The following is a 21,131-nucleotide window of genomic DNA, read 5'->3' as shown; positions in this document are numbered from 1 at the left end:
CCTGTTCAGCATTGATATCATGAGGGCCACAATCAAGACTGGGAAATTGCATGAGAGATGCAGGAAAGTGGAACAAACCCTCCATGATATTGATGCAGACGACTTGGCATTGGAGATCAACTCTGCTGTCCACACCTTTCCAGATGAAGTATCCAGGTGCCCATTTAAAATGCTGGACTACATATACAGTGAGAAGCTGTTGGACCTGTACAGCAATTTAAGCATTGCACTGCGCCTACTTCTGACCCTTCCTGTCTCGGTTGCCTCCGGAGAGAGGAGCTTTTCATCTCTGAAGCGCATAAAGAATTACATGAGGTCAACTATGAGCCAAGAGAGGCTCTCTGGACTGGCACTCATGTCAATTGAGAGTGACGTCCGCAGGTCTTTGGACTTGGAGGGGATTGTGTCTGCATTTGCTGAGGCCAAGGGCCGCAAGCAGCAGTTTCAGTAGGAAATAAAAAAAATAATAAAGGCTACTTTTCAGTGTATGTTTGACCTCTTTTGTGATTAAAACGCACAGAATTGCGGAAATTTTTTTTTTAAAGGCCCCCAACAACTTCTTTGCCTAGGGCCCCCAAAATCCTAGAAACGGGCCTGTGCATACATAATAAAACCCACTGTAAATGTGATTTTGTTGTTGCAGTGTTCAGTCAGGGGGACAAAGGCACGTCTTGGTACATCATCTGGAAGGGCTCAGTGAATGTGATCACACACGGGAAGGTAAATCCATTCCCTGCTGCTAGAATAACCTTTATGATAATAATAATGTACGTCAGTTTAATGTAATGCTGTGTGGTTGCAGGGTCTGGTGACCACTCTCCATGAGGGGGAGGACTTCGGGCAGCTGGCGTTGCTGAACGACGCCCCGCGAGCCGCCACCATCATCCTGAGAGAAGACAACTGCCACTTCCTGCGGGTCGACAAACACGACTTCATTCGCATCCTCAAGGTGAGATCAGTTGATCAGGTCTCGACTGAAGCTGTAGACGTCTCTTTTTATCTATATAATGCACCCGTTGAGGTTCGCCAATAAAGCTTTGAATGTCACTGGTCCTCTGAACAACATTTCCAATATGTTGTTTTTTATAAATTTAAATGAATGAAGTTTTTTTTTTTAAACATAATGAATACAAAACAATTCTTTAAAGAATATAATTTTAAGAAATAAAAAATAAAAATGAACTTCAATAATTTAATAGGTTGGACTTTACAATGCTATAAATGAATCTCAATTTTGGAAATGATAAATAAATGTTGTTTGTTCGAAATATTTACATATTTATGTTTATTTAAATATATTTTTAATTTGGAAAATACATATTTATTTATTTTTGTCAATTTGATAAATTATTATGTCTTTTTTTCCAGATAAATATTTTATTATTTGGGAAATTATTTAAATAATAGTAATTTTCTCTTTTCAATAAATGTGACTTATTCAGTTTTAATGCTTTGCAGTAATTGTAAATGTTTGAATCACACAAATCTGAAACAATCCTACATAATACTCATAATATTGAATAATAATATATGTATCTGCAGCTCTAAGATGCCTCACCATGCATGTGTGTGTTTGTTCTGCAGGATGTGGAGGCGAACACGGTGCGGCTGGAGGAGCACGGGAAGTCGGTCCTGGTGCTGGAGAGGAGCAGCGACTGGGCCGAGACCGGTGGAGCAGCAAACAACAGCAAGTGAGAAACACACACACACACACACACACACACACACACACACACACACACACACACACATTTTCACTCATTCACACACTTGGAGTGGGCATGGGCAGCTCTGTGTGCCAGATAGTTTAAGAGTTATTAATCAGCTGTTATCTAACAGCACTAAGACATGGACTCTAACCCCGCCGTGCTGAATGACTTCTTATCAGTGTTTTAGCAAACATTAAAGTGAATTAAGGTCCACCTGCCGAACATGAACACCTTCTACACAGACATCCTCTCTTGTTTCCACCAAACAACCAGCAGTTATTATCTGAGGATTCTATTATCAACCTATCATTGGACCTGATGCCATTGGTACGGTACAAAAGCGCTACAACAGCCAAAACATTTCCTTCAGGAGATACGCTCTGCAGCTTCAGAAACGATGCAAATATAAAAACACAAATGTACCAAAACACATGCAGATGATGAACGCTGCAATAAAACTTCCAGTTATAAACACACAAACAATGCTCGATGCATACATGCATGCAGATCAATACAAAGGACATACTAATGTTGGGAACTTTAACCTGTGGTTTCTCTCCCTGCAGGTACACAGTGATGTCAGGAACTCCAGAGAAGATCCTGGAGCATCTGCTGGACACGGTGAAGCTGGACTCTAATGGAAATGATGCCATAGGTGAGCCTTCAGGCACCTTAACGGAGGGATTCATTGTGATCCGATAACTTCAGCTAATAGTTAACTGTGTGTTGTTGTTTGTGTGTGTGTGTCTCCCTGCAGACCCCTGTGTCAGCGACTTCCTGCTCACACACAAACTCTTCATGCCATCAAGCCAGCTGTGCCGAGCTCTGCAGCACCAATATCCTCCAAAACAGATTAAAATATATATATTTTAGCCCAACATTAGCCTCCTTTAGCTTAGCGGTGGTGACGTGAAGTGATGTGACCGTGCTTTAGTTCCTTTATAGCCCATCATTAGCCTCCTTTAGCTTAGCGGTGGAGACGTGAAGTCATGTGACCGTGCTGTAGTTCCTTTATAGCCCAACATTAGCCACCTTTAGCTTAGTGGTGGTGACGTGAAGTCATGTGACCGTGCTTTAGTTCCTTTATAGCCCAACATTAGCCTCCTTTAGCTTAGCGGTGGTGACGTGAAGTCATGTGACCGTGCTTTAGTTCCTTTATAGCCCAACATTAGCCAATTTCTTGTAGTAGTCATTGTTTCTGATTGTGTGTTTGCACCTTAACCATCCCTGCACCTATAATGCCAAGCTCTCTGAGGGTTCGGATCAGGAGAGGGCGAACTACGTCCTCACCACCAAGCAGAAGGTGGTGAAACTGATCGGCCAGTGGGTGGCGCTGTATGGACTCCTGTTGAAGGAAGACTCCATCGCTATGGAATCTCTGGAGGTGAGATGTATTCACTGTTACACCATCTATTGCTTTTTGACTCAATGTTCAATCTGGAATTTGGTTAAAGTTGTAAGATAAATACTATCTGATACTACTATACTATCTACTCAGTAAGCACATCTTCTCAAGAACTTCCTACACAATCTGTTTTTATTGCTCTCTGCTGGACATTAGAGAGAATACAGTGGCTTGTTCCTTTAATGAGACATTAATAATGCTGCTTTTCTAATTTATATAAACTTTTGTAAACAGAGGTTGAAGAAGGAGGTGGCCGGAGACTATCGTCTGTCCAGCATGCTGAAAGATCAATTTAGAGACAGGAGGAGAACCAAAGTGTAAATCATCTCTATTGTCTTTATAACATCTTGTATTTAAATTACATTTATAGAGTCATGCATCTTGCAGCCTGCTCTCTAAAAGTGTTTCTCCTCTGACATCTTCACAGATTGGAGAATGGATACCAGTCTCTGAGCAGGGTGAGCTATATCAGAGTTTATATGAATCAGATATACGCATGAATGTCATTTCTCACTTAAATGTCACTGATTTTCCGAGTCACTCTTCACAGATTCAGCAGTTTGATTGGTTCTCAAACTGTGAGGAGCCGGTGGGGAGGTTACAGCCAATTAGAGCACAGGATAAAGGTGAGTAAAAGCTTTTGACCTCCACACGGGGTTTGGAATCATTCCTGCACCACTCACTTTCAAAATGACCATCGGCTCGTGTATTTTTGTTTTAGTTTATTGTAAATCATCATGTATCAGATCATTGCATCCTGACCTGTTTCTCCTGTCCTCTCTCTGCAGTTCTGTACGAGATCTACAGACCGGACTACAGACCGCTCACTCTGATGCTTCCTGTCAATGCGTCGGTACAGGAAGTGATGTCAGCCACCGTCAAACCTGGAGGAGATCACGTCCTCGTCAAAATGAACTCATCGGGAGGTAGGAATAGGCTCCCTGGAAGCATGTGTGCTCATTGTTGATATTTTTATTCTTCTTGTTACTTTATGTTTTTATTCATTCATATTAGATATTAGACATTATAGATTTTCGTGTCCATTTATCTCCATTTGTTTACTGAGTTTTGTCCATTTCTGCTTCAAATCGTTTATTTTCTTCCAATAGGCAAAGATGTTTTGTATTCCTAATGCCCGTTTGTGTATAATTTTTAAGTAAAGCATTCAGAGCTTCACATCATTGCCAATTTCTGCCCTGAAATGAGTTGTCTATATTTCATCCACAGAGAGAGCTCAGTTAAAGCTGGAAGCCTCTGCAGTCTTCACGGCGCTGGGACTCAACGAGCGGCTGTTCATCTGCAGCAGCAGCCAGGTGGATCAGCTGGTGAGGAGAGATGAGCAAGATTTCTGCAGATACATCAGCTTTCAATAAGCCAAATATGTTAACGTGCTGCGAAAAAAGAACAAAAAAAGGGATTTCAGTTGGCAGTGGAAACAGGTGCTTTTTTTTGCCTGTGACGGAAGAATTGCAGACTTAAAACTAAATGACATGTACTGTATTTCTCTACTCCCTTACTGGTGGTTTGAGTCAGTTTCCTGCCTTTGAAGCCATCAAAGGCCCGCTCACATCCCTTTTATTTCTCCCAGACGCCCCTGAAGGAGCAGCAGGGGCCTGAGCGAGGCACCCTGGACGTCCTGGAGCAGATGGGCTCTAAAGATATCGCCTCTGAACTCACCAACTACGACTGGGAGCTGTTCACCGCCATGCACGAGGTAACAGCAGCAGATATGATGTATAAACTCTGACAAACAGGAAACTGCTTATATCAATTCCCATGAACATCAAGGCTCAGCGGACAGGCAGATATTTCCACTTCTGGTGCATCACTTCCTGCATGCTTCACAGGTTTTATAATCATGAAGACACCTTTAGTGTTGTAAAGGGATGACGTATTCTTGTTGGTTAGTTATTTTGGGTTATTGCATAAAATAATACAAAACGTTTATGATACTAAATATGATATGATAGCTAAAGTAAATACTACTGTAGGCCACAAAGGAACTACAGCACAGTCACATGACTTCACGTCTCCACTGCTAAGCTAAAGGCGGCTAATGTTAGGCTATAAAGGAACTACAGCACGGTCACATGACTTCACGTCTCCACCACTAAGCTAAAGGAGGCTAATGTTGGGCTATAAAGGAACTAAAGCACGGTCACATGACTTCACGTCTCCACCGCTAAGCTAAAGGAGGCTAATGTTGGGCTATAAAGGAACTACAGCACGGTCACATGACTTCACGTCTCCACCGCTAAGCTAAAGGAGGCTAATGTTGGGCTATAAAGGAACTACAGCACGGTCACATGACTTCACGTCACCGCCGCTAAGCTAAAGGAGGCTAATGTTGGGCTATGAAGGAACTGCAGCACGGTCACATGACTTCACGTCTCCACCGCTAAGCTAAAGGAGGCTAATGTTGGGCTATAAAGGAACTACAGCACGGTCACATGACTTCACGTCACCACCTCTAAGCTAAAGGAGGCTAATGTTGGGCTATAAAGGAACTACAGCACAGTCACATGACTTCACGTCTCCACCGCTAAGCTAAAGGCGGCTAATGTTAGGCTATAAAGGAACTACAGCACGGTCACATGACTTCACGTCTCCACCGCTAAGCTAAAGGCGGCTAATGTTGGGCTATAAAGGAACTACAGCACGGTCACATGACTTCACGTCACCACCGCTAAGCTAAAGGAGGCTAATGTTGGGCTATAAAGGAACTACAGCACGGTCACATGACTTCACGTCACCACCGCTAAGCTAAAGGAGGCTAATGTTAGGCTATAAAGGAACTACAGCACGGTCACATGACTTCACGTCTCCACCGCTAAGCTAAAGGAGACTAATGTTGGGCTATAAAGGAACTACAGCACGGTCACATGACTTCACGTCACCACCGCTAAGCTAAAGGAGGCTAATGTTGGGCTATAAAGGAACTACAGCACGGTCACATGACTTCACGTCACCACCGCTAAGCTAAAGGAGGCTAATGTAGGGCTATAAAGGAACTACAGCACGGTCACATGACTTCACGTCACCACCGCTAAGCTAAAGGAGGCTAATGTTGGGCTATAAAGGAACTACAGCACGGTCACATGACTTGTTTTTTTTTCTGTCCCTGCAGGTGGAGCTCGTCTACTACATATTCGGACGGCATAAATTCCACGGCTCCATCACGGCCAACCTGGAGCGTTTTGTGCGGCGCTTCAATGAGGTGCAGTACTGGGTGGTGACGGAGCTGTGCCTCTGCGAGGACCTGATGAAGAGAGCCCTGCTGCTCAAGAAGTTCATCAAGATCGCTGCAGTGTAAGCTAGACGCAGCTACATAAAATCCTAAGGGGTTTGATGATGCAAACTGAGGACAACGGAAAGATGTAAAGGAAGGATGTCCGTTCAATTATTTCTGGTAGCTGATGGTAGATAGTAGCTTCCCTAGCACAACACTGCGACAGACCTGTCAATCACAGGGTAGCCTTAAACCCTAAAACATGCACAGCTTTATCATCTATTTTACTCTTAATGAATCTTGCTCTGTTGAAGAGGATTTGAAACTACAGATTGAGACCATAAACTCATCAGGGAAATGATTACTGAGGGAAGAAATCAAGAGAGAAGTAGGCACATTTTCTCATAGACTTCTATACAATCTGAATTATTATACCGCCCTCTGCTGGACATTACAGAGATTGCAGGTTTAGGGTACTTCTGCATTGGCTTCACTTTTTAGAAGTTCAAAAACAGGCACAATTGTTGACATTACCATTAGCATGCCAACGTTAGCATTTAGCTCACAGATCCCCTAGCGTAGAGTCAACTCGTTTACCTGTTTGCATATAACCTTTAATCTTCAAAACCGGCAGAGAACCTCCCTTTGTCGCCTGAAGTATCAATGTGTGTGTGTGTGTGTGTGTGTGTGTGTGTGTGTGTGTGTGTGTGTGTGTGTGTGTGTGTGTGTGTGTGTGTGTGTGTGTGTCTGTGTGTGTGTGTCTCTAGATTAAAGGAGCAGAAGAATCTGAATTCATTCTTCGCTGTGATGTTCGGTTTGAGCAACAGCGCTGTGCACCGGCTTTACAAAACCTGGGAGGTGAGAAACCACTGACTGTAGAGAGATTATGATGATTATATATAATGTGTATGAACTAAAACACATCTCTGTATGTCTAATCCAGAGAATACCCAGCAAGATAAAAAGGATTTACTGCTCCTATGAAAGGTTGATGGTAAGTTACACATCAGTAAACTTTATAAATGTACATTATTTTAATGCTCTAATACGATATAATATCTGTGTTTGTTCTCCTGTCAGGATCCCTCTCGTAACCACCGAGCGTACCGACTGGCTGTGGCTAAACTCAGCCCTCCCTACATCCCCTTCATGCCGCTGCTGCTCAAAGGTGACAGCAAAAGCATGCTTCAAACCTGCTCAATAAAACAAACTAAAACCACTTTTCAAATACAGAAACAAAAGTCTGGAATACTATCCCTGCAAATATAGGAGAGTACTTTATATTTGCAGGGATAGGCATGTTTGTATTAAGAGCCTGCAGTCTGAGGTTCATTTTCAGACGCATAAACCACTTTATAATATATAAAGTGGGGGGATTATCTGCAAAAATCAAATATCATGCATCCCTTTTGTATGAGCACATGACCAGGGACATCTGCTGCAATAACTGTATCAGCTGTCACAGTTTCATAAACAGTAATTAAATGCTTCAGTAAATGTTTATGTCTCTGCACAGACATGACGTTCATCAACGAGGGAAACCCAAACTATGTGGACAAACTGGTCAACTTTGAGAAAGTGGTAAGACTGGAACATGTTGTGTCACGGGGTTCGGTTTCATTATACCTCTCTCAAATGTTGCCATGGTATTATTAACCTCATCCTTTTCCTCCCATCGTCACAGCGCATGATCGCCAAGACGGTGAAGATTGTGCGAGGATGCAGAAGCCAGCCGTACGGTGAGTTAGAGACCGTTTCAGAAACGTTTCAGAAACAAAATCTCTTTAAAAATAACTGGGATTGAGGGGCAAACATTTCCTTCTGGAACTCAAAAATATAGATATACATTTACCAGCTAAGGCCTTTTTATCTGCTCTTGTTAACACACAAGGTGCTGATTATGCATGTGGGCTCATTTTAGACTCATGCATTTAAAACTATTTATGAAGTGTCCAAAAAAAATGTGTTCCCAGAGTTTTTTGTTACTTATTTCACATTTCCTGCACGGCCAGTGGAGCACAACAACCATGCTAACAGTAGAAATAATGTACTACAATTGCACGTGCATGTTAAAGTAAAGAGGTATTTTTCTATGAAGGATGCATGCAGGATATCTCAGAAATCTTAACTTGATGTCTCCTCTGCAGTACCGTCGTCTCCACAGAGGGGCCTCGCAGACCGGATGTTTCTGGAAGGGCCGTCCAATCGCATATCTACATGTGAGCTACAGTATTATTCAGAGCCTCTACATACTGATATACACCTGAACATCAGCAGGAGAGGACTCTTTAAAGTAGAGACACTACATACTGATATACACCTGAGCATCAGCAGGAGAGGACTCTTTAAAGTAGAGACACTACATACTGATATACACCTGAACATCAGCAGGAGAGGACTCTTTAAAGTAGAGACTATACATACTGATATACACCTGAACATCAGCAGGAGAGGACTCTTTAAAGTAGAGACACTACATACTGATATACACCTGAACATCAGCAGGAGAGGACTCTTTAAAGTAGAGACTCTACATACTGATATACACCTGAACATCAGCAGGAGAGGACTCTTTAAAGTAGAGACACTACATACTGATATACACCTGAGCATCAGCAGGAGAGGACTCTTTAAAGTAGAGACTCTACATACTGATATACACCTGAACATCAGCAGGAGAGGACTCTTTAAAGTAGAGACTCTACATACTGATATACACCTGAACATCAGCAGGAGAGGACTCTTTAAAGTAGAGACTCTACATACTGATATACACCTGAACATCAGCAGGAGAGGACTCTTTAAAGTAGAGACTCTACATACTGATATACACCTGAACATCAGCAGGAGAGGACTCTTTAAAGTAGAGACGCTACATACTGATATACACCTGAACATCAGCAGGAGAGGACTCTTTAAAGTAGAGACTCTACATACTGATATACACCTGAACATCAGCAGGAGAGGACTCTTTAAAGTAGAGACACTACATACTGATATACACCTGAACATCAGCAGGAGAGGACTCTTTAAAGTAGAGACACTACATGCTGATATACTCCTGAACATCAGCAGGAGAGGACTCTTTAAAGTAGAGACACTACATACTGATATACACCTGAACATCAGCAGGAGAGGACTCTTTAAAGTAGAGACTCTACATACTGATATACACCTGAACATCAGCAGGAGAGGACTCTTTAAAGTAGAGACTCTACATACTGATATACACCTGAACATCAGCAGGAGAGGACTCTTTAAAGTAGAGACACTACATACTGATATACACCTGAGCATCAGCAGGAGAGGACTCTTTAAAGTAGAGACACTACATACTGATATACACCTGAACATCAGCAGGAGAGGACTCTTTAAAGTAGAGACTCTACATACTGATATACACCTGAACATCAGCAGGAGAGGACTCTTTAAAGTAGAGACACTACATACTGATATACACCTGAACATCAGCAGGAGAGGACTCTTTAAAGTAGAGACTCTACATACTGATATACACCTGAACATCAGCAGGAGAGGACTCTTTAAAGTAGAGACACTACATACTGATATACACCTGAACATCAGCAGGGGAGGACTCTTTAAAGTAGAGACACTACATACTGATATACACCTGAACATCAGCAGGAGAGGACTCTTTAAAGTAGAGACACTACATACTGATATACACCTGAACATCAGCAGGAGAGGACTCTTTAAAGTAGAGACTCTACATACTGATATACACCTGAACATCAGCAGGAGAGGACTCTTTAAAGTAGAGACTCTACATACTGATATACACCTGAACATCAGCAGGAGAGGACTCTTTAAAGTAGAGACACTACATACTGATATACACCTGAACATCAGCAGGAGAGGACTCTTTAAAGTAGAGACACTACATACTGATATACACCTGAACATCAGCAGGAGAGGACTCTTTAAAGTAGAGACTCTACAGACTGATATACACCTGAACATCAGCAGGAGAGGACTCTTTAAAGTAGAGACACTACATACTGATATACACCTGAACATCAGCAGGAGAGGACTCTTTAAAGTAGAGACTCTACATACTGATATACACCTGAACATCAGCAGGAGAGGACTCTTTAAAGCTCTTTAAAGTCTAAAATGATTTCCCCCCTCCTCTTCCTCCTCCTGCAGGCTCAGAATACTCCCTCCCTCTGCGGAGCCCCAGCAACATCCGGCACTACATCCAGAACCTGAAGGTAATCGACAACCAGCGCAGGCTAACGCAGCTCTCCAGAACCATCGAGTGCTAGAGCGCCTGCCTGCAGAAGACTGAAGCAGAAATCTGAACAAAAACTCGAGACTGAAAGACTTCCTGTGGATTGACTTTAATTGAAGGACGTGTGGGGAAGAGCTCTGTGTGCACGGCATCAGGAGGGAACACATTAATAACCTCTCACGATGAACCACAGAGGAGACCATGACGCCAGAGGAACTTGTTTTGATCCAAGAAGCCTCACAGCCGTGCATTGGAAACAAAGCAATACAGGGAGGCACTGTAAAACATCACGACTCTAATGTTCTGTATCCTGCTGTCTGTGGAAGATCCTCGCTGCTGGTTCCACGCGAACAAACCCTGCAGATCTTTGCCATATTCTTCTCACTTTAGGTCAGTTTTTTGTGCACAAAAGCTTCCACAGTAATATATTGAATCGTATCATTTCCTGCAAACACATGACTGACATGCATCTGATTTCATACCATGTTTTTCTAAATAAATTATTTTCTCAGTTACATGTGTGTCAATGAAAGCCTCACAAAGATTTTGTAAAAAGGGAAATATTTTATTAAAAGTACAGGTAAAAAATGGACCAAAAAATGTCCCCTCCCCCCAATATGGGGTGAGAGAAATTCACAACAAATCAGATTCAATTTAAAAACACTCTCCTCGTCAGAAATATGTACAACTTCTTTTTGGGAAGTCCTGGAGAGTGGAAATTGGTTTACAGAAAAATAAGAATTAAAACCCAGTGCCGTTCCTGATGTCACCCCGGAGGAAGCATTGAAAAGATCCCGTCATCTTAAAGTGTTCAATCAGATATGGATGCAAACTGCGGATAATAAAAGGGTGTGATGAGGCAAACATGTGACATATGGTTATTATAATATTGCTGATCTGTGTCCCCGAGTTCAACTCAGAGAAAAAATATCCAGCGATGAAGTGAGAACAAAAACCGAGTGAGAAAGCGAGCGAATACAATAATACGTCACAGAGGATTTAGCGCGCGTGCTCATCACATACTGTGAATTAAAACACGTGAAAAGTCCTGGTTTTATGACGACAAATGAAACAGAAGAAAGCTCTGTAATATTAAAACAAAAGAGTGAATATAAATATTGCACTTTCACACGTTGACTTCCCAGAGCTCAGCTGCTCCTCCGGAGGTAAACCCTTCGCGTTCCTCTGGACCGTAATTCCCCGGATGTTGCACCGCCTCTGTCTTGGTACTTCCGGTTAAAGCATGCTTGCTATTACCTCGCATAGCGTCGCCAGATTTATCCAACTTTACTTTCCAGATAAACAGCTTTGAAAACTTTTGAATGAACTGGTATTACGGTTTTTTTAGGGGAAAAAACGAACCATTTTTATTCCCAATGTGTGATTGGTTCATCCAAAAAGCGTTAATTACAGAATGCACAGCGATGTCTGGAGCTGGGAGGAGCTGCAGCTGCATGGGAGCAATGGTTTTACGATGTCCCTCACTGCTTTTACGTACACTCACCACAGGGGGTTCAATTATAATTCAAATGTAATTATTAGAGCCTCTAATTGGACCATAGATAGATATATCCAAACCACTCACAGAGGATAGAAGCTGTGAAACCATTAGCTGTAAATTACCCCAAATAATGACTTAAACCAGAAGAACCAAGACATTGTTTGAACCAGACGTGGGCAGCATAAGGTGAATTCTCACAGACGTTTCTTTGGATTTACAACGAGGACTGTAAATGTGTTATCTGTGATGCAGTGAAACGAACATCCACTGCCTCATCAGACACAGAGGTGAAGGGATGAGCAGGACTGAGCAGTGGGAAGAGTTTAACAACACGTTATGGAACAAAACGCACACAATTAAACACATTTTACTTCATTCTGTAAAAATCTGATGCATTTTTAAAGAATCTGGTGGAGGAAGAGCCTTTACTGAAGTAGACGTACTATGTTCTTAAAATACTAGAAGTTAGAAGTACAACTGAGCAAAATGAACTTCAGCTTCAATAGTAAAAGTACTCGGCTCTTTTCCCTACATTATACTATTACAGGATATTAAATGAACCTGTTTTACATGCAGGAGTATTGTGCATGAAGTGTGAAGAAAGGCGCCAATTGACTAAGCTCTTACTCTGAAAATACCGAGTATGTTTGCAGCACAGTACTGCATCTTATCTTGAATATATAATAATAATTACTCATAAATGAAGCAAAAACTTGAATATTTTGCCTCCAAAATGTACTAGAGTAGAAGTTTATGCAGCACAAAATGGAAATACTCAAGTACAAGTGTGACTAAACAGGACTTCAGTACAGGACTTGAGTAACATTAACAACCTTCAGCAGTCTTTGCAAAATGTGATGTTTAAATGAAAATGTAATAATGCATGCATTGTGTAAAAACCAACCAAAGTAGAGGTTTTCATTCATAAAGTTATCACACAAATGTTCATTTTTATGCTTTGAAGCATCAATCATACTGACGCAAAATTCATTTGAAGAGAAATTTAGATTTTCTTTTATAGTTTTCGTTCCTAAAAATCAATTTTGGTTGGATATTACATAACGCATGTATTCTTACATATAAATAAAACTACATAACTCCTGCAATGTTTAACATCTACCTAAAAATGCAGCAGATTAATGCTAGTGAAGTCAAACTGTGATCCACGTTGTTGTGTTGTTGCACAATGTGTTGTTGCAAGGGTGCAAACCAATCCATACAAATAACACACATTCATAAATATCCCATTCACACAAATGCATGAAGACACACACACACACACACACACACACACACACACACACACACGTAACCATCAGTATTTACATTTAAGGCACGTCAAAAAATCATGATGCATTTTACTGCTGAGTCCCTGCAGCCTCTGGGGGGGAGCGCTCCTCTTTCTGAGGAATACAGTGTCTCACAGTCACACTGCACGGTGTTGGAAAACCCTCCTTGTGCAACCCTGAAGATCCCGACTTCGCTCTAAGGGCCTGAGTCCACGTAGCACCTTTTTCTGAGCGTTTACATTTTATTTCAATTGATTTCAATGACAACATGACCTTTTTCTGAGCGCTGGGCCTTGTTATGTGCAGCCGCTCTGAGCATTTTGAGTTTGTTTCAGCTTTCAAGATGAAGCGTAGATGATGCCACCGCAGAAATTGGATAAAAAGCTTGATTTTAAACTGTGTTTTCAGATGGAAACTATCATGGGCATATCGACCAGCCGGACATTGAATATGGCTGTCGGTTTTTTGTACTTTTAAATCTGTAGGTGGATCGTACTCCTCGCACTGCAGCTGTCAGACTGAGAGCGGAAGTTCGTTCAGACGAAGTGTGAAAGCAAGCATGTTTTGGATGATGCATTGTCAAGATATCAGTGTCGTTGAAGCAATAAAAAAAGGATCTAGAAGCATTTCTTGATGAGACGCTGGGGGCGGAAAAAGGCGCTATGTGGACACAGACCTTAAAATCTGTCTGCAGGAGCTACAACATCGCTGATTGTCTTCAGTCTGAGACATCGCCTCCGTGCTTCACCTCAGCGTAATTTCCTGCGCATATCCTCTCTTCTTCCTGCTGTGCGCTGCACAACCAGGCTGGTGCAGGCATGGGAGACTGTGAACATGAGCGAGGACTCAAACAAAGTGATCAGTAGGAGCAAAACTCTCAAAGGAAGTTCAGCCAGTCCGTTTTAGGTTTCTCTGGATAAATCAGTAGGTTTCCTTTGAGTGCAAACACATCTCAACGCAGCGCCGCCCTCCAGCCGTCTTCCCCGGCTGCTCATCAATAATCATCATCATAATGTCGACTCTTTCCCCTGAAAACAATCTGATCTTCCATCTGTAAAAACCATGTGTTCAGGAGATACCAGAAGGATACTTCAGGGTCTTGTAATTCACAGCTCCTGCTGCATGTAACCTGTGAGATCATTAGCACCAGAGTAAAAGCATCTCTCTGCAGACTCCTTTCCTGTTGATCAGTCTCAGTGAGAATCAGTTCTTCCGACATAAGTTAAAAAAAGAAGTAAAAACATTCATTTGGCTTTGGAGATCTTTGGGTTTTTCCTGTAGTGCAGCACAGTGGAGTTTCCAGTGGTGTCTCTTTATCTCTTTCTCCGTTTCTTCTGATCCACTCCTCATCGCACGTCTCGTTGCAATCATACGGCCGGATCCTGTGGTTCCTGTGGTTCTGCGTTACGCCTCGGACGCCGCCTGAGGCTTCAGCTGAGCCTTCTCCATCGCCGTGCCGTACGGGAGAGAGCGCTTGAAGAAGCCGAACTGCAGGGAATCAATCATTAAGAAAGCAGACATTAGAAATGACTACAAACACAGTCACTTAAGTAAGAGACAACATATTTTAAGGGGAGACTGTGCAGATAAATACGGTGAAAATGATGTGATCATGAGCTAATTTGCATCCATTTTCAGAACAGAAATGCAAACACTGGATAAAGCCAGATTTAAGATTCTTGTTTCATGTTGTTGACAAAGGTTTTTCCAGAAGAAATCACTCCAGAAATCTGAAAATACTGCCATAAAAACATCATTTCCTGCATGTTGCTTCATGTGAAATGGGATATAAATAATATGCATGCTTTAACATTGTTGTGGTTTGGTCAACTGAGACATAAACAACATTATTGGTTCATAAAATGTCAAAAGAAAGTGAAGAAATTGCAAATCTTTACATCTTTAATGTGTTTAAACTGTCCAACCCACAGTCTGAATCTTAAGTATATTTATTTCCCTTTAAAAAATGAAAACCTGCAAGAGAAGCATCATGTAACGCTAACTTTTGGTGAATCTAGGAGAAATCTACAGACACAAACAGACAAGGACAGTCAGATAAACTCCAGAACGTGGAGGTTTCTTTCCTTTAGTCTGAAAGTTATGCATGCTTTGTCTCGTCTGGTTCGGCACTGACCTTGTATAGGACGTAGATGAGCAGAGCCAGCAGCAGTAAACCTGCTAATATAGCCAGGATGATGATCCACAGAGGAACCGAGTTCTCTATGTCCGGCTTATTCCACACCAGAGGGGTCACCACCTGAGGACACATCGCAGGTTATCAGTTTAACTCAACGAGAGCTGCAGCAACTGAGGATTAATGTCCGACAAAATGTGAGAAAATAGTGGAAAACGACCCTCCTAGTTTCTCAAAGTCCAAGGTGATGTCAGTCCAAAGATCACAAATATTCACTTTTCTATGACATTAATTAAGATGAAACACTCTTATTATGTTTCTGTCAGAGCAGCACGCAAACAATGCTTTGCACGTGAATAGAAAATGAAATAAAATAAACAGTAAAGATGTCAACAGTAGGAATGTATGTATATCCACATCTGTGAATACATCTGACTGTAATCTGCAATTAAAGATGTTTTAAATACCTTTTTGTGTCCGCTGGGGGAGTGCTTTGGGGGCGATGGCGTACGGCATCTTCTCCACGCTGTATTGGGCCAGACACTCCAGCACGTAGTGTTTGTACGCTCTCTGAAAAGAGGAGAGATGATGTGAAAAAATGCAATCCAGCCGTTAGACACTGGGAGGCGACAGAGACTAGATCTCCATCAGCTCTTCTATGGGAAGCTGTGGTAGCTGATAACTGATTATGTTCCTGCTCACGCCATGTTCCTCAGCATGCAGGGGTCAGGAGTTTGTTCAGAGGCATGCAGAGAGGAGAAATGTAAACATGTAGAAAGTGCAGTCTGCAGATTCTTAGATAGCAGCTGTTCCCGTTCGTCAGCACAACATATGTGAGACTGTGCAGACCTCTGAGCTACAGTTAACTCTCCATGCTTCATTTTTATGAGCAAAGGTTAGAAAATACCACATTTTACTGATCTATTTTCTACGTCTGATCCAAACTGTCCACTTTTCACGACTTAAGAACAGCAACATCTTTATAAAATCCTTAATCTATGAATAAGTAGAACCGGGTACATTTTTATAAATTCAAAGTCTGTGAAAATGAGAAAACTTTAAACAGATTTAAAACACTTTTATTGTTTTCTAAAGCTCTTAATGGTCTTTTGCATAGCTATTTATCAGACTGCTTAGAACCTACTAACCCTTTAGGACCCTCAGGACTTGTAGTACCATCCTTTTAATTATAATGTATTCATATTTCTATTATACCTAAAGTGAAAACCAACTGAGGCGTCTTTTAGTTATTATTTCATTGTTTTAAATATACATATATTTTTTATAATACTTATTTTATTTTATTAGTATTTTGATTTTAATTCATTACTTTTTTATTGTTGTTTTATCATTTTTTGTTTTACTTCATTATTTTTTAGTTTTTAGTTATTTACCTTTTTCACTACCTTTTTTGTTGGTGGGTGTGTGTTGGTGTGTAGGTGTGTAGGTGTGTTGCTGGGTGTGTGTGTTGGTGTGTTGGTGGGTGTGTGTGTAGGCGTGTAGGCGTGTTGGTGTGTGTGTGTGTAGGTGTGTTGGTGGGTGTGTGTAGGTGTGTAGGTGTGTTGGTGTGGGTGTGTGTAGGTGTGTTGGTGTGTTGGTGGGTGGGTGTGTGTTGGTGTGTAGGTGTGTAGGTGTGTTGGTGGGTGTGTGTGTTGGTATGTTGGTGGGTGTGTGTAGGTGTGCTGGTGTGTTGGTGTGTGTGTGTGTAGGTGTGTTGGTGAGTGTGTGTAGGTGTGTAGGTGTGCAGTAAATGAGAGTGAGAGGCGAGGGTCTCGGTGACTGACCTCGGTGAACGTCTCGGCCCAGACTCGGGAGCGCACTTTGAGGATGGCGGTGGTTCCTTTCTCCAGAAGACCCACAGTGCATTGCAGCGCCCAGCACTCCGTGTTCGAGCAGGACTACAGAAACACAGAGGGGGGGGGGGGCATTTTATCACAAACCACAAACATAAACAAAAATAAACACAATAATAAAATGAGATTAAAATAAGAAAGAATAAAACCAGAATGGAAATACCAAATAAAAAACAATTCAAAAAGAATAAACTGTTAAAAAAATGGAATAAATAAGAATAGGAAAAATAAATAAAAATAAGAACACAATTATTTAATACAATCAGGAAGAAAAATAAGAATAAACTAATGTTAAAGTAGGACAATAAAAGCCAAACTTAAAGGTGGCTCTTAAAGTATGATCGTCTTTGCTGTCCTCACAATAACACAGGATGTATGTGAAATTGGACACCCTGAGGTTAAGAATAGAGACACAACTGAGAATGCATTTCACTAACACAAATAACCTCAAACTTATCGAACCCAAAACATTGGTTTAAAATCTAAGCTATAGAGTGTCTGAGCACCAACGGATTAATTAAAAGCCCAATTAGTTCAGTTTGGATCCTTTTTTGTCCACAAAAGCTGAACGGACAGAAGTGAAATCTGGCAGGACAGATCTGGTGAGGAGGAATCAGAGCCATGTTAACGCTGCCGGTCCAATAAAGAAAACAAAGAGCCCAATGTTATGACACTACTCCACGCCTGCTTTGAATTAGACCAGAGGAATGTCATGTGACTGTAAAAATGCAGCGTGCACCGCTCTGCACATTACCACCAAAACACTCCCAGTTTTCCTCGTACACACTTTTAATTAGCGCCTCATAATGCAGCGTTAGCAGCATGCACTCTGGGTTTGAGAGGATATAGAACTGAGCTTTGCCATCGCAGTATGAGAGGGTTGTAGCAGGAGTGCATGGCTCTCCTTATTTGCAGAGTTTCCTAAGACTCCGTCAGACAGACTTAAGCTGGGGATTCAGACGGACAGCGAGTGTATCCTTCCACTTCCCTCCCGCAGGACCTCCGTGGCCCCCGGCTCTGTGAAAAATGACATGAGCGTGGAGCGGAGCCAAAGATGCCTCAGACCCCGGGGCCCACGTTTCCTCTCTGGAGGGATTAAGTGGTCAAGATCTGGAGCTGTTCCCACAGCTTCGTGCAACAACTGGCCTCAGCTGCTGCACACTGTACATGCTGTATCTGCTCATACTGCAGTTTTCAGTGGGATGCACATTTCATAATGAAGTCTGCAGATGCATGATACTAAGTTGTTGATAAATGCATTTTGGTGCAGTTTCTGTGCAAGAGTTTGCAGAAGCAGCCAATCAGAGGAGCTTAAATACAATTAGATTTTATCTAAATCTAAATAAAACTATTAGTACAAACTATGATGACTATATGATGAGATGCAACCCAGTATTTTAACATTAAAGAGGCCCTTTTATGCTTGAATAAAATAAGCATAAAATAATACAAATTAAATACTAATAATTAAAAATAATAATAACAAAAATATTAATTAAAATAAGAATAGAAATAAGAATAGAACAAAAGGAGGAATAAAAATAAGAACTAAAATATTGAATAAATAGAAAATTATATCAGACTAAACTAAGATTAAAGGGCTGGGGTTTGCCCCCTCCTGTTTTAGTGCATGTAAATGGTCTGCAAATGGTAGAATCCCTGAGTTTCCTCCAGAGGGAGTTTCTCTCCCAGTATTTTAGGCAAAAGTATTTCTAGTTTTACTGAAACAAAGGACAGAGAAGCCACCTGCAGCTTGAAAGGGGGTCTAAAGGATTACTCACAACACCAATAGCCTAAAATTACAGAGCAGTCAGCGAAGACAGAAAGCCCCCCCCCCCCTCAAGCTCAACTACTACTAAAGGCTCTTTAATGTTAATCACCCCAGCCTGACCTCCAACCCCCGCCTCCTTTTAACGACATCATAACCTAATTATCCAATCCCAGGAGCCTCATGAAGGAGCAGCGTCCCCGAAATAGATCCAGACCCGACCTGCACACTTCATATATTGTTGAACCTTCAGCTGCGTTACCGACACACACACACACACACACACACACACACACACGTTATTTAAACCACATAACAACGTTAGGCTTCAGCTGTAAACTCACGCTGCTCATTTTCTCACTTTCAACTCACAGATTATATTAAACCTCACCTTTTGGACTCATGATAAAGTTCATCCATGTGTGAAATACTGAAGAAAGGGACAACTCCCTTAAATTAAATGTACAAATGAGGTGGTTTTTTGCAAATATGCATCCATTGGCGTTTCATGTTGTTGATTCTTTAGAGGCAAAGGTTTTTGCAGAGGGAGTCTCTTCCATAAATCTGAAAATACTACCATAAAAAGTCATTTTCTGCATGTTTGTAGTCATAAAATGTGTAGAACTGAGTGTGTGAATGGTGTAAAAAGCTGCAGAATATAAGGAAAGCGGTGTGTGTAAGTGCTATTTAAGTTAATGCTGAGGGAGGAGGAGAATACGTTTGAAGTGGAAGATTTTAGAGGAGAAAAGTTGTATTCATCTGACAGGAAGTCGTATTTTTTTAGGCCAAAAAAAAGGTTCAAATATCATAAAAACAGGTTATTAATCAAATAGTAAGTGTTATTAATATTTAGAGGAGAAAAACTGAGATTTTAGAGAGTGAAAGCTCTTCTGGAGGCCTGTAAAGATGTGGTAGACACTAGAGTTGAACAGGGTAACATATTTAGATATCACTCTCAAACTTCCCCACTTCATTACCGACATTAACACAATTACTGTTTGCATTACAAGTTTTCTGAAGTGTTATGTTTCAATATGCAAATGAGGCGTTATGTGATGCTAATATGGTGAATTTAGGAGAAATCTGCAGACGCGAACTGACAAAAGTAATGAAATAAACTCCTGAATGTGGATTGTTGATATTTATTTTCCACTAGTCTGAAAGAAGACAGAATGATAAACTGATTCATGCATTTAAACTTTCTTACCAGGTTGGTTAAATGAGCGAGTTGGTTCCTGTTGGCGTCCCTCCTCTCGACGTGGTGCTCCGGTGCCTTCAGGGCCAGGATAGGAGGTTCTGTGGAAGTGCGCTGGAGCTGAGGGACAACAAACACACACACACACACACACACACACACACACACACACATGTTAGCACAACACACACTGTGACCTCAGCAGGCAGAAGAACACACCCCCCTCTCTGTCAATACAAAGTTAGCATGACCCCCGAGGCTTCTGGTCATTAATCAGAAGCATGTGAGCTGCATGGAAAAAAAGCAGCGCACTTAGAAAATTCACCAGGGAGGAAAAAGAAAAGCAAGACAGATGATCTTTCAAAACATACGTCAAGCTTCAGGATGTAAACACAAACAAAATGCCCCCGGCTAATGGAAAGGGGCGTGGCCTTTTCTGAGTGATTTCTGGGTGAGGTGGTGCATCAAACGTCTCTGAGGAAGAAAAGGGGTTAGAGCTGCGACTTCAAAGTGGGGGTGGGGTGAGTGGAGAAGGGTGTGGACCAACCAGTAAGGAATCATGCAGACCGGTGGTGATTGACCTCTTGTGACCCCTGAGAGGTGGGCATCAGTGTTTAAACCCGGGGGAAACCCATGCAAACTATAACCCAGAAGTATATTAAGAAGAACGTGAATCAAAAACTGCAGGGATGTTTCTGTGTCCCTAAAGGCAGCATCTCCCTGGCACAAAAAGTCAATGGCATCTACGAGGATTCAACATGCTCCTCATATCTCATCGTGCACGAGACACACTCAC

The 21,131-nt window shown here is 41.7% G+C and overlaps 2 protein-coding genes across 4 annotated transcripts in view; one reads left to right on the top strand and one right to left on the bottom strand.

The window, feature by feature from the left end:
* Window positions 1-11,110, top strand: part of rapgef3 (Rap guanine nucleotide exchange factor (GEF) 3) — a 35,896-nt gene extending 24,786 nt beyond the window's left edge. For all 3 annotated transcript variants that reach the window (XM_063886889.1, XM_063886897.1, XM_063886880.1), the window contains 20 exons: window positions 644-720; window positions 803-949; window positions 1,585-1,691; window positions 2,276-2,364; window positions 2,467-2,545; window positions 2,943-3,093; window positions 3,349-3,431; window positions 3,542-3,572; window positions 3,665-3,740; window positions 3,903-4,040; window positions 4,342-4,439; window positions 4,703-4,828; window positions 6,242-6,423; window positions 7,111-7,201; window positions 7,287-7,337; window positions 7,424-7,511; window positions 7,860-7,924; window positions 8,028-8,082; window positions 8,491-8,562; window positions 10,511-11,110. In XM_063886889.1, coding sequence (XP_063742959.1) covers window positions 644-720; window positions 803-949; window positions 1,585-1,691; window positions 2,276-2,364; window positions 2,467-2,545; window positions 2,943-3,093; window positions 3,349-3,431; window positions 3,542-3,572; window positions 3,665-3,740; window positions 3,903-4,040; window positions 4,342-4,439; window positions 4,703-4,828; window positions 6,242-6,423; window positions 7,111-7,201; window positions 7,287-7,337; window positions 7,424-7,511; window positions 7,860-7,924; window positions 8,028-8,082; window positions 8,491-8,562; window positions 10,511-10,629 — 1,925 coding nt within the window. In that variant the 3' untranslated portion in view covers window positions 10,630-11,110. The remainder of the gene's footprint in view (window positions 1-643; window positions 721-802; window positions 950-1,584; window positions 1,692-2,275; window positions 2,365-2,466; window positions 2,546-2,942; window positions 3,094-3,348; window positions 3,432-3,541; window positions 3,573-3,664; window positions 3,741-3,902; window positions 4,041-4,341; window positions 4,440-4,702; window positions 4,829-6,241; window positions 6,424-7,110; window positions 7,202-7,286; window positions 7,338-7,423; window positions 7,512-7,859; window positions 7,925-8,027; window positions 8,083-8,490; window positions 8,563-10,510) is intronic.
* A 29-nt stretch (window positions 11,111-11,139) lies between these two features.
* Window positions 11,140-21,131, bottom strand: part of itga5 (integrin, alpha 5 (fibronectin receptor, alpha polypeptide)) — a 46,348-nt gene continuing 36,356 nt past the window's right edge. The window contains 6 exon segments of the mRNA XM_063886869.1: window positions 11,140-14,873; window positions 15,520-15,642; window positions 15,987-16,007; window positions 16,009-16,089; window positions 17,304-17,417; window positions 20,348-20,455. Of these exon segments, the coding sequence (XP_063742939.1) occupies window positions 14,790-14,873; window positions 15,520-15,642; window positions 15,987-16,007; window positions 16,009-16,089; window positions 17,304-17,417; window positions 20,348-20,455 (531 nt within the window). The 3' untranslated portion in view covers window positions 11,140-14,789.

The sequence above is a fragment of the Eleginops maclovinus genome, chromosome 1 (genome assembly GCF_036324505.1).
Source record: "Eleginops maclovinus isolate JMC-PN-2008 ecotype Puerto Natales chromosome 1, JC_Emac_rtc_rv5, whole genome shotgun sequence".
Lineage (NCBI taxonomy): Eukaryota > Metazoa > Chordata > Actinopteri > Perciformes > Eleginopidae > Eleginops > Eleginops maclovinus.
Note: the sequence above shows the minus strand (reverse complement) of the source record. Positions and strands in the feature narration are given on the sequence as shown.